The 17,396-nt window shown below is 33.5% G+C and overlaps 1 protein-coding gene across 1 annotated transcript; it reads right to left on the bottom strand.

The window, feature by feature from the left end:
* Nucleotides 1-1,718: 1,718 nt before the first annotated feature.
* LOC133697940 (beta-glucosidase 40) lies at nt 1,719-7,891 on the bottom strand. The gene is made up of 13 exons (XM_062120776.1): nt 7,523-7,891; nt 5,276-5,342; nt 4,874-4,932; nt 4,593-4,668; nt 4,305-4,376; nt 3,984-4,071; nt 3,641-3,896; nt 3,369-3,484; nt 3,054-3,286; nt 2,857-2,891; nt 2,479-2,581; nt 2,152-2,260; nt 1,719-2,046 (listed from the first exon to the last, which is right to left on the bottom strand). Exons 1-13 carry the CDS (start codon nt 7,658-7,660, stop codon nt 1,872-1,874), a joined length of 1,527 nt encoding a protein of 508 aa, XP_061976760.1. The 5' UTR covers nt 7,661-7,891; the 3' UTR covers nt 1,719-1,871.
* Nucleotides 7,892-17,396: the final 9,505 nt, after the last annotated feature.

Genomic DNA, 17,396 nt, shown 5'->3' with positions numbered 1-17,396 from the left:
AAAATTATTTGAAAAGCAACTATAATCACATTGCAAAATATACTCTAAATATTGATGTGATCATGGACTGTTTTGACTGACGCGAAGCAAAATGTGAACCATTTTTTTAAAACAAGTAATTTAAAATCAAAAACAAAAAAACAATAAAAAAACTGGCTGATTAAAATCGAAGGCTGGTTTTTTTTAAATTTTGTTTTTAAGTGAAAACCATTTTTTAATCATGTGCCAGTATAAGATAATCATGTGTAGTCTGATACTAGCTATATACTAAATAATAATAATAATAATAATCAAATATCAACATTTAAATGGATAAACTAAGAGATAAATTAGAGGTTGTTTTTTCCCTCTCGCCCCATAAAATATACCATCTTGTTGCGGCGAGCTATATTATTATGAGGCCGTTTGGCTCTGTAACTGTGGCTACGTTTTATTTAAAACGCAGTTTACAGTCGTTTGGTTAAGGAAAAAATCGATATATTATTCATTGGACCCCGCTTAATTTCTGCGTTAGGAACGCAGTAAAAAAACAGTGATTTCTTATTTTTTTTTTTTCACTGTTTATGTTTCCTTACGAAACACCACGAGCGAGAAGCTATTTTGATGAGCTAGATACATAAAATTTCAACTCCCGTCGAAATTACATTAAATTTTAACTCAAGAAAAATCGAAACTAAATTAATTTAAAAATAAGGTGAAAAATCAAGAAAACTAGGATATTCCTGTAAAAAATCAGGGGAAAGCAGGACATTTCTGTCCATACTTTTGGATCATATTATTCCTGTAAACTTGTATTAGAACATTGGCGGTCCAGATCTCCTGCTGAGTCCTGCGCAGTGCACTGATCAAAGGGGTACTTCGAACGAATGGTTCAATCTTTTGCTGTTGACAATAAAAATACAGATAAGGTAGCAAAACCTTAGTTGAGAGCACCGCTCTTCCAAGTCTCTTATTTCTTAGAACGAAGTTAATTGCTTGGACTTTGCCAAATTTGAGCTATTATCACCCTCGTCTACCTTCTCCATTATTGTCACTACAGCATCACAATTACCATGACAGTAACAGAAGCACAAGATTCCACCAGCCCCTCAAGGTTGTAGGCATGGCAAAGGAGACCACTGATGATAGCGGCAATGGCATCATCGAGAAAGCTGCAATATCTGGTGGATTTGTCTCATCCCCAGTAATTGCCTGGTCTCTCTAAACCCTCAGGACAACAGGGTGTGGCCTCCCTCCTGAACCAGGAGTTTCAATTGGTGCACTGGAAGGTGTGAGTTATCTAGTTGTTGTTGGAATTATAGGTTGCTCCTTGTACATCAAGACGGAAACTTAGAAAAAGTTTCAAAACTGCAGATTGCATTTGTAAAATCTAATGTTATATTAATATTCTTTTCAATAAATATTACAATTACAATTACAATTACATTAAGATTAAAAAAAATAAAGGTTGTGGGGAAAACAATATTCTCCACACCCATAAACACGGATCCATAGTATTTTGTAATTATTATTATTTTTACTTTAGTTATTGATTATTTTTACTTTTAATTTAGTCTGTTTATTGTGATTTAAAGTAAATAATTTAATTTAATTTAATTTAGTTATAACAGTATCGGAAAAGCTTCTCAGCACCAACTAAATATTACAGCAGAGGCAACAGATTGGAAAATTGAACGATACAAAATCAGGGCAATCGTGAATTTGCGTTTTTCTTCAGCTTGGACAAAGAAACTTTACTTAAATTGAAATTTCTTATATCATATCATGTTACAACACAGTGCTTAAAGAAAATCAGGACATGTAATTTTAAAAGTGGGCGTGTGTGTGTGTGTTTGCCTATGCAAATCTTCATTTACTTCAGCTCCCCCACTCTAAGTAGAAGTCAAGAACTTTTTGAACCATTGAACAGAGTCCTTGGGGTATCTCTTGAGCTTGTCCTTGTAATCCACAAAGTAGAGACCGAACCTTGAAGTGTAACCAGCTGCCCACTCCCAATTATCCAAAAGGGACCATACAAAATACCCTTTCACATTGCAACCATCTTCTCTGCAATAACCAAAACAATAGAATAGAGTATTAGTTTGCATGCAGTAGCATACTATATATCTCAGAACATATATGCGCCGAGGCATGTAGGCGAGTGATCCATACTTGATAGAAGCTAGCAGGCTTGCCAGATAGTCCTTGTGGTATTTGATCCTTTTCTCATCCTTTAGAGCATCTTTAATGGGGGTCCAGGCGTTATTCGGATCATCCATCCCTGTTAGGATCACAGAAAAAGACAGATTTTGTTTGCGATTTTTCTTCCATGACGAAGCTTTATAAGGGCCAGTTAAGACGTTCTCCATAATTGGAGATCAAGAAAAAAATAGAGATGAATTTAAGATAAATTGACACGTTACTTTATACGACCAGATAAACACACAGAAATGGTTTTGAATGCCTTTTGACAGAACCAATGACGATTCAGAAGATTACCATTTTCAGTTATAATGACGGGAGGGTTTCCGTACTTTTGCCTGATGTAATTCATTAAGCTTCTCATCCCTCGAGGTACTATGTACAACCATATAGAACTTGCCTGCAGTTTTAGATAAGTGATAATGCATAGTTAGAAACACTAAACCCAAAAGTGCTGCAAGAAAATAGAGTGATGAATTTGTATGTATCAGAGAATGAACTAGACAGACTGAAATCCAGTGCAACTGGATTGAAGAAGGAAGAACGAAATCAGAAACAATGAACACTCAAATGTCTTTCTTCTAGATGAATGCACAGGTAATCTTTGCACTCAAATGACATTGTTATGTGTTCTAAATGATGAATGAAAATATTTAAGTTCAACGAGGCGCATACCCGGTCTCCAATGGGCTTCAAATGTTCACCAAATGCTGAAAAGAATAAGAGCACCAGTTATTAACAGATATATATATATATATATATATATATATATATATATATATATAAATCACATTGCTGTTTCATTATCTCTACTAATTAAAGGAAATAGCTGAAAAGAAATTATTTTATAGGGATCATTATCGCTAACTCACGGAGGGTTATGGCACCAGAGTCTGCGAGAGAGTCATTAAGGACTTTGCCAATTAGATCCCCAAACAGAGAGTCATTGCTTCGTGCATAAAATGTTGTGTAGTGATTGATGCCAACAAAATCAAAAGACCCTTTAACAAGAGCGACGTCATTTTCAGTAAAATTTGGCAGTCTATCCCCTACTCTGTTTCTCATTGTGATCGGATAGTTGCCTAAGATCAAAGGTTCGATAAACCTGGAGGAAAAACATCACAAATTAACATGGAAATATTTTAGGCAAGTGCTATTTCTGTACTGAAAGATTTGATCATAGATACCAGCCAAGCTGAAAATCCTGGGCTCTTTGGGCTGCTTCAATGTCATTTGTGGTGTTTGTTGCTGGTTCAAACCATATTACATCAAGTGATATGCCCAGGGATCCTCGTTGTTTTGCCTGAAAAAATTCATGCCATAGATATATGATATCATTCCCGAGCTTAGCACCAAAATAAATAGAAAATAAAATAAATGATAAGAGCAAAAAATGAAGAAAAAAGGCAAGCTGGGCCTCCTCGATAGCTCAGAACACTGTATATATTATTGCCTTTACCTTGTACTTTTTCCTGTAAATATCTGCCACAGTCCCATGAGAAAGAAGGATGTTGTGGGCGACAATGTAGGGCTCAGTCGCTGAATTTCCAGCCCGGCAGAAGAGGTGGAGAAAGATAGAGCATCTTCCTGGTGCCTGGAGACCTACATCATAACCCTGAATAGCAACTGTATGAGGCTCATTGAATGTGATCCAATGCTTTACCCTGTCACCATAAATCTCAAAGCATGTCTCTGCGAATGTTGCAAAGTCCTTTCTGCAAATTACAAAGATCATCTTAACCACCAAAATCATAAAGGTGATTCTAATTTCGTATTTGCAAATTACGAGAACAGTCTTTTACATGATCTGGGGGCTGAGCCATCCATTATATCTGTCATGCAAGGCTTGAGGAAGGTCCCAATGGTATAGGGTCACATAAGGCTCAATTCCTGCAAATTTTGTGCAACACAACGAATCCTTGAGAATTAAAAACCATATTAAAATCAATAACCAGTGTTTACAAGCTGTTGACTGTATTGAATGCTGTACAAAGATACTTTTAGCTACATGAGTTTGGTAGCTTTTAGATGGGGAGTGGTAATCAAGGATAAGTACTCAAACTCTTCTTCTAGCTCTGAAGTGCATGAATCTCACCAGAGGATGATTGAATGTAAAGGTTTACCTTGAGCAAGTAAAGCGTTGATGAATTTGTTGTAATGATCAACTCCTGCCTGATTGATTTTCTCTGTTCCATCTATACAGAGACCCACAGTAAGAAACTTTTCTATGTTATAGCATCATGTCTCTATATAAAAGGGTGCCAGTTTCTTCTTTCGATTGTCTGTAAAAGTAAACTCTACATATAGAATGCGCTTACCATACTATTATTGTCATGACATCACCCATGGGAATGAATAGCCGTGATTTACCAATATATATATAAAATTAACATAGTTTGATGTAAACTTACTAGGATATATTCGAGACCAAGAAATTGAAAATCTGTAGGCGTCCATTCCCATATCCTTCATAAGTTTTATGTCTTCCTGTTTCCAATAACCACAAAGTCAACTGTTTAGATAAATCTATCTCTACAGTAAAATGTTTCATAAAGCTAAAGAAGACATGGTATAATTGCTGGGTTTTTGTTTTATCCAATGCTGTAGCATACTTTGACTGAGTTTCATATCTACAAGCAATATTTAGTTGCTCAACTATAATAAAATGGGGGATTAGCATGAGAAGACGTACATCAAAAAGGTGATATTGATCCACGGCCACATCAGCATTGCTGAAATCAAGTATCTTGCCTGCAGGACCAAACACCTTGATAAGCTCACTAAAAGAAAATATCAAAGATTTTGAAACTAAAACTTGACTGATAACTCCATCTTCAGAGCTGGTCTTTGAATTAGTTTGGGAAGCAATCAGCTACTAGTTTAATGGTTGCAAGGTCAAACACTTCTACAAATTACTTAATGCAGCCTCGACACGTGATATCCAGGACTACTCTACAATTTAAACCCGTAATGATGATTTCTTTAATTATATTAATGCAGTAATTATGCCATAAGATTAGTTCAAATGCTTGAAAATTAGCATTCGATCCTGTCACTGTTCAAACTGTGGACTCCGCTGGGAATGAAGGATTACCAAAAGTATGTGAAAATTCGTCCCAAACACTTGGTCCCCTTCCATCCGCTTTCACTGCTCCTTCATACTGCAAATAAAATCAAATTAATTAAGAACAATAATATATAATTGCAACAATTAATTAACATCACATTATAGTGCAGTAAGCTGAACATATCATGCATTACTTGTGGCCTTATTCATGTAGTTTACCTATATTTTTGGAATGCTAGGAGTGATCATATATTTGATCAGCGTCATTTGATAATTGACGTACATAATTACATAAAATGTTATTTGACCACCAAGAGCCAATTTATTGCACCTACATGATCAGGTTTTTTGATATGTCCATGTAATGCGATGCATTATGCATCTTAATATTCGAGACAAAATCGATTGATATACAATATTTTTTAAATATAACATATATTATTATTAATGCTATTATAGATGATGAGTACTAATTATTTTTTAATACATATTATAGACTCGTTACTTATTATGGAAGGATTGGAAAGCAGCAACCGCTATTCATGTCGATGAGATGAGATATTTTATGGTTAACACTATGCTCAATTTGTGTTGTGGTAGAAGATGAGATTGCTTATCAAGATAGTATTGAAAACGTAGAACCATCCATAAATGTCTCAGACCTATCTATCAACTAGGGTGATATTAGTGTTGACCCTTACATGATTGTTAGAGGCTTGTCCTCGAGTTGGAAGAGTTGGGGTGGTGGTATAGGTAATTTCACGAGTTGAGGTGATTTTTAGATGTAATTATATTATATATAGGAATTAGGTGAGATCAAATTATGTTAATTACATTACATGATATGGATGTAGTTACATTTTGTGTTTAATTGTGTTGGTTGGGAATGAATTGTGACCGAAAAAATTGATGAATTGTGGCTGGTAAAATTGTGGTGGTCATGTGAACTGGGTTTTTTTTCTCTTGACAGAGAGGTAAAGACAGGAAAAACTATTCTTAGACATGTTTCTTTATTGAGTCTCAATTGATATCTACAACTTGCGAGTTACGTGTCATTTGCAACACTAGTTGCAAATAATTAATCTGGACCGTGCTATTTTATTATTTTTCTTACCGTGTTAAGTTACCCAAAAAAAAAAAAAAAAACTCTCCTTGTGCCAACAAACAATAACTAAAGGAAATAATTGGTGGCATGCTCAGCTGACCGGCTCACTAAAAGATTCTAATCCTTTTCCTCAAACAAAGTGTGAACTCATTGATCAGGACTGTCTAATTTTTCCTTCTTTTTATATATAGTAAACCAAACCAAATCAGTTAGATTAACCTAGACCAACTTCGGGATAATATCATGTTACACTCGTTCAATTATAAAAAAATAAGTATATAATAATGAAATAAATAAATAAATTTTCATATTTAGTATGCAAATTTCAATCTCAAATTATCAAGAACCACTAGTATGATTTTTATAGTTGTTATTTGCAATAACATCGTGGTAAAATTGCCCCAGGTCAACACCTGAGAAAACGGAGCGACTGGGCATCCTGAACACGGAGAGAAAAGGAAAGAAAGAAAGAACGAGGGGCTATTTGCATATGTTCCAAAATACAGTGGTTCTTTCATAAAACCAGGGAAACAGCAACGGTCCTCCGGAGCGGCCCTAGTTACTCGGCGAGTCTGTGTCTCTACTCGTTTTAGTGTGTACCAAAAACTACTAGAATAGTTTGACAAAATTTGACCTTACGCATCCACTCTAACAATTCCTTAAATTCAAAAAAAAAATCCCTAAAAAAACAGGAAAAGAATTTTAGCGTCTCTAAATTACGAGAAACCACACAAATGGTACGTATCTGACAAAAAGTAGCTAACAGGCATCCACCTAAAGAAGAGTAAAGACAGAAGACAATTGGCTAAAAGCATTAAACGGCACGGCTTGTATGTCACGAGGAAATGGCATAACTTGGAAAGTTCAAGACAAATACACTTCTTTCAATAACCAGTTGTAAGTCATTTTCTAAAGACAAAAAATAACCACCAGGAAAGCGTCATTGGCAGAGCTTGCTTTAAGCATCGGTGGGTGAGTTTGGTAATGTTGAGCTTTGAACTCAATAAGAACACGCACACATTCTCAATAATGTTTTCTTTCCCTCTGAATGTGTACGGGCTCTCTTTTTTAATCGATAGGAAACATAAAAGAGAGAAAATATGCATGCTTCACTGGCATTTTCAAGAAGAAAGCAGGAGGTTTAATCAATTAAAAGAGATTACACAAACCTGGAAAGCAGAAGAGGCTGTCCCAAAGACAAAACCCTTTGGAAAACTCGCCCTATTAATCTGTGACAAGGATGTCTGAATCTCAAAAGCTACTAGCACTACTATGAGAAAGGCAATGCGGACTCCTCTCGGTAGCATCCTGTATTGCCGATCTTTTGATGCAGAAATCGATTTGGTTAATTAATAATGATGACAGGTAATGCGCCTATATATAGAGACACACCCAGAAAGAGGGAGGAGGGGGGGGGGGTAAATCTATACCGAGACAGAGATTGGTTTGGATTTATAAGGAGAAAATGATTCAGATGTGAAGAACAAGAGAAGTAGTAAATATATGACGCAACAAGAACAGAATGCTTGTGGAGTTAGCTAGCTGGCTGGCTGGCTGACTCGTACAAAAACTAATTGAGACTAATAATTTGGACAATGTTATATACTAAAACTAATGGATAGAGATTAAAAGGGACTAGAGGATTAAATAATCCTGACGCGATATGGAAAGGGTTCGTCGTTGGGGCATAGTCGACGGTGGGAATGTGGAAGGTGGTAATTAATGAGATGGTGCTGGAATATGTCTCGAGTTTTTTTTTATGAATTTAAAATGGTGATGGTTACGGGGATCATAATTATATAGGATTGAGATTTTAAAAGCCCTACATTCACACGTTTCTGTGCATCCCACAATAAGCCTATATTGGATTTGCTTTAAGATAAATATTGAGATTTTGTTTTACATAATTGTTTTTCTCGTTTTGTGCTGATAGCAAGATTATAATTATTAAACTCGGACCGACTTGATAGCGGAATCCGGGGAAAAAAGTGATATTTTCTTTTCCGGAAAAGAAAGCTAACATCTGTATTTCGTCCTTGAGAAAGAAAATTGTAAAGGAGTTAGGTTAAAATTTTCATTTTGTTCTGAGAATCTTGCGATTATTTCAGTCACATCAGGACTTCCTTGTGCAATATTAACAAGAACAAGGGGCTCGGCATGTCCGTGGATTTTTTATAACGTGAACTATATTCGCCTTCCTTTGATGGTATCGGTTGAGTTTTAGTTTGACTTGCTGATCCCAACTGACAATTACTCTATAAACACATGGAAAAATATAGTCTGCTGGTAATCGATTCCTTCTTGTGCTGCACGTGAAACCCTCGTTGTGATCTCATGGAAGAGATGTCTTGGGTCGATCAACGATTTAGAAACATCATATTCTTTGAGATTTTTTCCCCGTCAGATACAGCAATGAGGGATCATCCCTTGCCCACTTCAGTTGTCCTTGAATTATTGCCATTTTTGGCCAATGGGCAACCAAATTTTGCATGATTGCTTGAGCAGAAAACGATCTAGTGAGAAATCCACGTGCAAGTGTATTTTCCTGCCGGCTCTAAGCTTTGGGAAAAGCACCACGCGCCGATAGAGCTACAGAAATATGGGTCGCTTGATTAATGTTATTGAGCGGATCCAGTGGCATCGCCACTAATTCATGGCCTGGTGATTCAGGTTGGACATGCAAAGGATGCAATAGAACTCAATCAAAACCATTGAAATCCGGTAACTGGTTGGTTGAACTAATTGTCAAGAAAAATGAAAAATACAGATAAAATCACTATCTAAAATTGAATTTTATAACACTACATTCGATCACAAGATAAAAATATGTATTTCACTAATTGTAAATAGAGATTTAACTTCTATCTGCATCCATATACACATGCGCAGGCACAGGCACACAGATGACAATCTCACCTCATCTATTGATCATGAACATCATCCACTCCGGTTGGTTATGTCTTTATTCGATTCTATTTGGTTCAAATTAGCGAATATAAATGAATTATCCATATTTTCTATCACTCTATTATTCTTTTAATATGCATAACTATATAAAACCCTACAAAGCAAACTCCATTAACTAACCTTTACTTTATAAATACAAAATTTCTCTGACTTTTAATATATATATTAGCAATATATAGGTTGAGAGTGATTTAAAATTTTTGTTTTATGCTCTTTAAATTCCTATGCGTGAAGTATAAAATAAGAAAGGAATTAATGGAAAAATGGGACCAGTTTATATTTCAAGAGTTCAATAATTTTAAAACATAATTTTTAATAGAGATAAAATGTAATTTATATATTACTATTGAGATATATATATTGTAATATAATTTTATATTAAAGTGCAATAATGCATCATGATTTTAGAAGAAATTTAAAAGGGGGCCGCAAGTCAATTTTCCTCAGATTCATGCATGCACATTGAAGAGGACCGCAAGTCATTTTCCTCAATTTCACAAGGGTGTTTTCTTTTCGAGGCACTTGGACGTTGTTTTTTTCAATGTTCGTGTTCCTCACCACTTCTCGGATCAACTCGCGGAATATGATTGCCAACTTTTCGATCCTTGCTCGGGTCCCGGAGTGAATTGACAGTTTGCTGTTAATAAAACATGCGTCTTCGGGAATTTTAGACAGTTAATAACTTGAATGATCTTCTTCTTCTTCTTCTTCTTGTTTTTTTTTAAAAAAAAAATTACAAGACATAAGTTTCCTAAACTTCAAGGCAGCGCCAACGTTATGAATCAGAGTTTTCTCTCTCTGTATATAACTTTTAATTTTCCCCGAACTTTTTGCCTTAATTCTCTTGTTGAATTTTTTTAACATATAACTAATGATATTATTTTAAAATTCAGATTGGTCTTGTTAACCCAAGGCATAGATTAATCTGGGTTAAAAAAAAATTAAAATGATTCGGTTAAAACCTAACTATTTAACATGTTTATTCTTAAAAAAAACACAAAAAAATTAATTAAAATAATATTTTTTTGATACATATGGTAAGTGATATATATATATATATATATATATATATATGAGCTCGTAAGTTCCAAATATGCTATCTTTTAGAAATAATAAGCACTAAATTTGTGGGCCACGTTTAGGCAACACAAGCATATTTTAAAAAAGTTAAAAAAAAAAAAAAAGGCAACTCATGATGTAGACCCGATCATAATAAAAGAAAAGATAACAACAATTAATTACAAACCACTTTAAACAAAAATGAATTATAAAGAAAAAGTCAAAGTCGCCAAAACGTAAAAAATGAGGAACTTAGGATTCCAACCAATTAAAAAAATATAAGAAAAAAAAACCTAAGCTAATTCAAGTAAGCATACCAAATATACAAGACAAGTCATGAAATATAAATAAATTAATAAAAAAAATAAAAAAATAAAATCTAATTTCAAACAAATCAAATCAAATGTAGATTAATGTAATAAAAAATAACCCCAAAAAAACAATTAGCAAACTAGGTAAACCAACCAAACTCAACAACCAAGATTACACATGGATATTCTGCCCTAATATTCAGTTCTGGTAAATATTATATTACAAGAAAGGGTCATCAATTAATTTTCCCCAAGGCCATGGGGTATCATATGTAGGGACACTATTAGCATGGAGAGTACCAAAGGTCACTTTTATATAATGGATTAAAGAAATTATTAATTTCCAGATTGTAAAATTTATAAAATTTTATTTCTTAAATTTATAAGAAATTTTATTTCCAGATATATATTCTTTAACCACGAGTTCAACCTACTCAAATCCATAACTTGATTAATAGGCATCGAGGCGTGCTGATTTCATGCATTTAAATCTAGGGCTTTTTCGTTATTTGAAGAATAAAAAATGTAAACGAAAGCCTTTACAAGGCGCCATTAAAAGCAATATTTTCAGTTGCATGTTCGTGCCTTGCAACAACAATGTTTTAGAGTACACTGTACCGAGTCCCGGTCGGGCGAACCTCGTATCATCCTTCATTTATTTATTTGTTTGTTTATTTATTGTAATTCGGTTTTATCTTTTCTTCGAAGGGTAGGGAAGACGGCAACGCTAAACTTGCACGCCTCCGCTCGCTGCAGATTGTTGTCAACAAGCTAAGCGAGGAGCTGTATTTGGTTAAAACTTAACGGATCCAAGGACTGGGATTATTTTATATATATATATATATATATATATATATATATATATATATATATATATATATATCATGCCGTTTTGCATTCTAGTATATATATCTAGTAAAAAAAAAACATGCACGCAACGGAGATAAAAACATATATTTGCTTTGGAGAGACAGCAAATATATTAAAAACAAACAACTATTCAAGCATATCAACATTGGATTTCAAAACCTTCGTTTAGTATGATAAAATATTTTTAGATGTTTAATGAAGATTATTTTTTTTTGGTTACATCATGGCTTCTGCCTTCTTGTTTGACAGTGGCAATCAATTGGTTTTTTTTTAAAAGGTCTTTTTAACTTGGTTTTTTTTTTGTTAGCTTTTTTTAATTGATTTTTTTCATCATTAAACACTTGAGTTAATTAAAAATTAAATTTTATATTTTATTTTAGTTTTTTTTACGAGATTATCTCCAAGGGCGGAGGCATGTATGGGCTCGGGTGGGCTCTAACCCAGGTTAAGATTTTATCAATATTTTTTTACTAGTTTTATATAAAGAAAATTTTCAATTTTCAATTGACATATTAAAAAATTCTGAAAATTTACGTGGAGTCTTCTAATATAATGCTTTAGATTAGGTTAAAATTTTAGAATTTTTAGATAAATTCAGAAATTTGATAAAAAATCACAATTTGACCAGTTTTACTTTATTAGGTGCAATTTTCAATTCGACAATCAGTTTGAGCTGAAATTTTAGGAGGGATCTTAAAATATATTAAATAAAATCTGGTTAAAATTTTAGGATGAACAGAGTTTGGTAGTGCTGAAAAAAAATCTCAAATAAAAGCAAAACGACTCATTAAGGATAAAATGGTTATTTACCATTAAAAAAATTAAACAAATCAGTTCTTCCTTCCTTGCATATGTTGCCGATTGAGCAGAAGTAGAATAGAAAAAGAAAAAAAAGAAAAAATGAGAGAATAACCTTGTAAACTTACAAATTCCAACTTATAAAATACTAATCTAAGGAAGAATCAAGTGAAGGAAGGAAGAATTGAGAGAGGAAAACAATTGAAGTACTTTGTTTTTCAGTTGACATGAGATTGTCATTTTATCCCGGTTGAGGGGTTGTTACAATATCGATTCAGATTTGATTATAGATGAATTATATTTCACAAAACATCGAAGAATGTAACTTTAATAGTGAGTTTATTTTTACTTTCACTTTAATTTTATATACTTTTAAATTTATTTTTTAATATTTTGGGTAGTGTATTTGAATTAAAAACTTAATGTTAACTTGAAAAATTCATGTACATGAGTTAATAATTTATCTTATAAAAAATTTATATATTTATTTAATAGTCCAGGATAGGAAAAATTCCTGGCTTCGCCCTTGGTTATCTCAATCTCATAATCCGAGTCAGGAGTTTGACGGATTAACCCGAGTTGATTTGGGTCTTTTTTTTCCTTTCTTAATTGATTTTTACTTTTAATTTTATCTTTCAATATTAGATTAATTAAGAACTGAGCTTCATAATTTTTTTTTATTAGGTTATCGCAGTCTTATGATCTAGGTTTGACAGGTTAACTTGGGCTTTTTTTGACATTTTTTATCGACCTTTTTAAATTCTATTCTTTAACATTGTTGATTAAAAATTAGATTCTAATATATTTTTTATTTATTTTTTATGAGGTTATCGTGCGATTAGAGTCATGAATTTTATATGTTAACCAAGGTTAACCCGGATTAAAGCAATATGTTATTATCTTAATATATATATTTTTTAAATATATTATTTTGAAACTTTATTTAGTCAAACTATATATATATATATATTGTTAAAATTATCTCTAGATTTCCTTATAAAGTTAACCAGATTATAACAAATTTCTTTTTTTTTCTACTTCTTGAGAATTTGTTGATGATGTTTGAATATTTTTTATTTAATTTTTTTTTAAAATTGATCCAGTCCTTCTCATATCATAGCATGGTAAATAATCTATTACTGAAGTATACTATTGCAGGTGAAAATTATAGTGGGGCCATAGCCTATCCCGGTTTTTGAATGGTTCTACGCCTCTACCGGGATTCAGCTTGATGCCAGGTCACCAGATGAGATCGGTTTTGTATCAGATATAACCTTAAAAAAAATATAAAAAAAGAAATCATCATCGGAAAACGCAGGAAAATGGGCGAGTGTGAAATCAGGCCTTTAAGCAGGAGGGGTCTTGTTTTCTTTTTGGACTTGGATTTGATGGACATTGGGCTTGATCTAGAATGGGCCTATACTTTGTATTTCTACCGAGCCGAAGGAAATTACCGCTTGGGCTACATTTAAAAAACTCTTTAGGGAGTGGCTCAAATAGTGAAATTAAAGATTTTCAAATTACAAATTTCTATGCTTTCTTCTGATAACTGAACACATCACCTTATTCTGGGTCCTTTTTATTTATTTATTTATCCTTAAAAATAAAAAAATAAAAATGCTATTTCTTTGACTACAAATGGTGTTTGCCTATTTTTACTTTATTTTTGTTTTTTTAACAATATCATCATTGTTATCATTTGGATAGCAGAAGCTGTTTCATTTGGGCGAGCCTAAACTTGCACGCATCCGCTCGCTGCAGATTGTTGTCAACAAGCTCAGCGAGGAGCTGTATTTGGTTAAAACTTAACGGCTTCAAGGACTGGGATTATTATATATATATATACCATTTTGCACTCTAGTATATATATCTAGTAAAAAAAAAAACATGCACGCAACGGAGATAAAAACATATATTTGCTTTGGAGAGACAGCAAATATATTAAAAACAAAGAATTATTCAAGCATATCAACATTGGATTTAGAAACCTCGGTTTAGTATGATAAAAGTAGTTTTTGAAAGGTTCCACGCCTCTACCATTGACTAACGGGGTTCAGCTCGATGCAGGTCACTAGATTAGATCGGTTTTGACTGTATCTGATATAACCTTAAAAAATACAAATGAAATCATCATCGGAAAACGCAGGAAATGGGCGAGTGTGAAATCAGGCCTTGAAAGCGGGAGGGGTCTTGTTTTCTCTTTGGACTGGGATTTGATGGACATTGAGCTTGATCTAGACTGGGCCTATACTTTGTATTTCCGTTGAGGGCTCCATTTAAAAAACTCTGTAAGTAGTGGGCTCAAATAGTGAAATTAAAGATTTTCAAATTACAAATTTCAATGCTTTCTTCTGATAATTGAACACATCACCTTATTCTGGGTCCTTTTTATTTATTTATCCTTAAAAATTAAAAAAAATGCTATTTATTTGACTACAAAAGGTGTTTGCCTATTTTTTTATTTTATTTTAAACAATATCATCATTGTTATCATTTGGATAGCAGAAGCTGTTTCATTTGTACGAGCCCTTTTGATATTTAGTTTATGGGCTTTTCTTTTTGGTCTTGAATGGGTTTTGGATTTGATTTGATTTCTTTTTGGGTTAAAGCAAAGAAAAAAACACTTTAACCAAACATGCCCAAAATAATAAGAAGGAAAGCCATATTTCCGAAAAAGAGAAGGAAAGAGACGCCGAGGTGATTGAAAATTTGAAAACGGAGAAGGAAGACGACGATGCGCATCTCACAGCTCAAATTGAAGGAACATGCCTGTACAGACCTCCTCGTTTTTTCAAAATAACCTCAATGCGATGACGTTTCTGTCGGGTTCACGGTCATCTCAGGCTATCTCGGTGCTGGCAAATCCACTGTAAATCCCCTTCAGTCTTAATAAGTTAATCACTATATGCATAATTCTGTTAATGATTATTGAGAAGCTGCCTCATTCATTTATCTAGGCTTGTTTTGGTGTATTTATATTTCTGTGTATTTATTGAATCACTTCTTCTTGCAGAAGAAAACTGAGTGTTAGTACTTGTAATGTAATCAAATGCTTCTTCTTCTTCTTTTTTCAAATAAATATTGACAATTCATTGAAGCTACATTTTATTAGAAAATAATATAAATTATATTTTTAAATTTAATCTAAAAATTTAAACTATTGATTGAAATAATTTTTTGACATGATATCAGAGTTTTAATGATCAAGTAGTCATGAGTTCGAATCTTATCATCTCTATTTATTTAATAAAAATTAAATACAAGATAGTGTGGACCTGTGCAAGTTTCAAACCCAAGAAACTTTTACTTGAAAGAATGTATTAGAAAATAATATAAATTATATTATGAGACTTCACTTAATAGTTTAAGCAATTAGATTGAGATGGTTTTTTAATATACTTCAAGTAATCTATGGTTTAATATATTTTAACTCACGATTGATTTAGCTTGTTAACCATATCTTTAATCCTCAACATGGAAAGAGGATTGCTGTCATTTTGAATGATTTTGGGGAAGAAATTCGAGTAGAAAGGGAAATGATAAATGACAGAGAAGGTGGTGCTCTTGTCGAAGAGTGGGTTGAGCTTGCAAATGGTTGTGTGTGTTGCACTGTTAAGCATAGTTTAGTTCAAGCACTGGAGCAACTTGTTCAGATGAAGGGAAGGTTTTGCTACTTTCGAAATTCTTTAATTAATGCATTTGATTTGCCTTCACCTGTCTCCATTGTATGATCGACATAAAAGATGACACTAGATTGCTTTGTTGTCTTGTGCCATTTTTTTTTCTCCTGATTTTCAATCATACTTCTTTTTTTTTTTTGAATTTCGTGATTTTGTCCTGCCCCTGCTTTGCGATCACTGCTAGAACAAAACAGAAAAGGACACGTAGAGTAAAATAACATTATTCATTGCACAATTGCATGCATCGGCTTGTTTCCCAGGATCATTTTAGGATCCTCTTTCTATATGTTGTGTTTCTAGTGAAGAAAAGGAGAGGGTGTGAATATGTGGGGTAAGCGTCTTCTTGTTTCAAGATATAGGCGGGAGAAGGAGACCTCCTTCTTTTAGTTAGAGGGAGCAGGAAAGATCATAAAAGTGAAAGTATCCGTCGTTGGATACTAGTTCCTTGCCCTCCTTAACACCCTAATTTTGGGTTTTGGATTTTTATTTTTTGATGGGATTTGGGGTTATGCAAATTCTGCAATCCCCTTTCCTTTTACTTTCAAAAACCTTCCAAAAAATTGAAGAATTAATATCCTTCTCTTCCCTTCCTATTTTCTCTTAAACCTTCCCATCCTAACATAGTGTTTCTGGAAACAAGAGCTTGTCAATAAAATTCCCTTGATCAACACTGTTAGGCTTATAGGTTATGTCACAACTTAATTATCTGTGAACTATCCCCATTTTTTTTCTTTTCCTGTAGACGTGATCATATATTGCTTGAGATCACAGGGCTGGCAAATCCTGCTCCACTTGCCTCTGTTCTTTGGCTGGGCGATCTATTGGAATCAGCTGTCAAGCTTGATTCTATAATAACTGTAAGTTTTGTTTTTGACAGATCAATTATTGCCATCACTTGTCCGTGTGATTTGGAGTGTAGGTTGTTGATCTTTCATTTCCTGCTTTTTCAAGTATTTAAACTGTCACCGTCATTGTCCCTAATAAATCTGTTTGTTGAATTGTGCCAGTATTCAGCGGCTAAAAAAAAACAAATTTAGATATAGATGGTAAACAATAAATACAAGAGGCACGACTTTTATGAGATTTTTTTCAACAGTAATGCCTGCGCTGTGCATGGTTCTTAGAAAAAGCCTGGGAAAAATGAAGGAAGAAATATGTGAGAAAGGAAAATCAAGTCTGTTTCCTTCTATTCTCAAGTGCACGTATAAAGAGTTTAAAATTGAAGCTTATTTCATGATCTAAGTTTTTCTCTAAGAGACTTCCTGTGCTCCCAATGAAAATTTCTTCAATCTTTGGGAGGAAACACGAATTCTCATCCAGCACAAAGTTCTCCTCTCCTTGCATAGAAGACCAGCTTA

This window comes from Populus nigra, chromosome 6, assembly GCF_951802175.1.
Source record: "Populus nigra chromosome 6, ddPopNigr1.1, whole genome shotgun sequence".
NCBI classification, from domain to species: Eukaryota; Viridiplantae; Streptophyta; class Magnoliopsida; order Malpighiales; family Salicaceae; genus Populus; species Populus nigra.
This window is presented reverse-complemented; position numbering and strand designations above follow the sequence as displayed.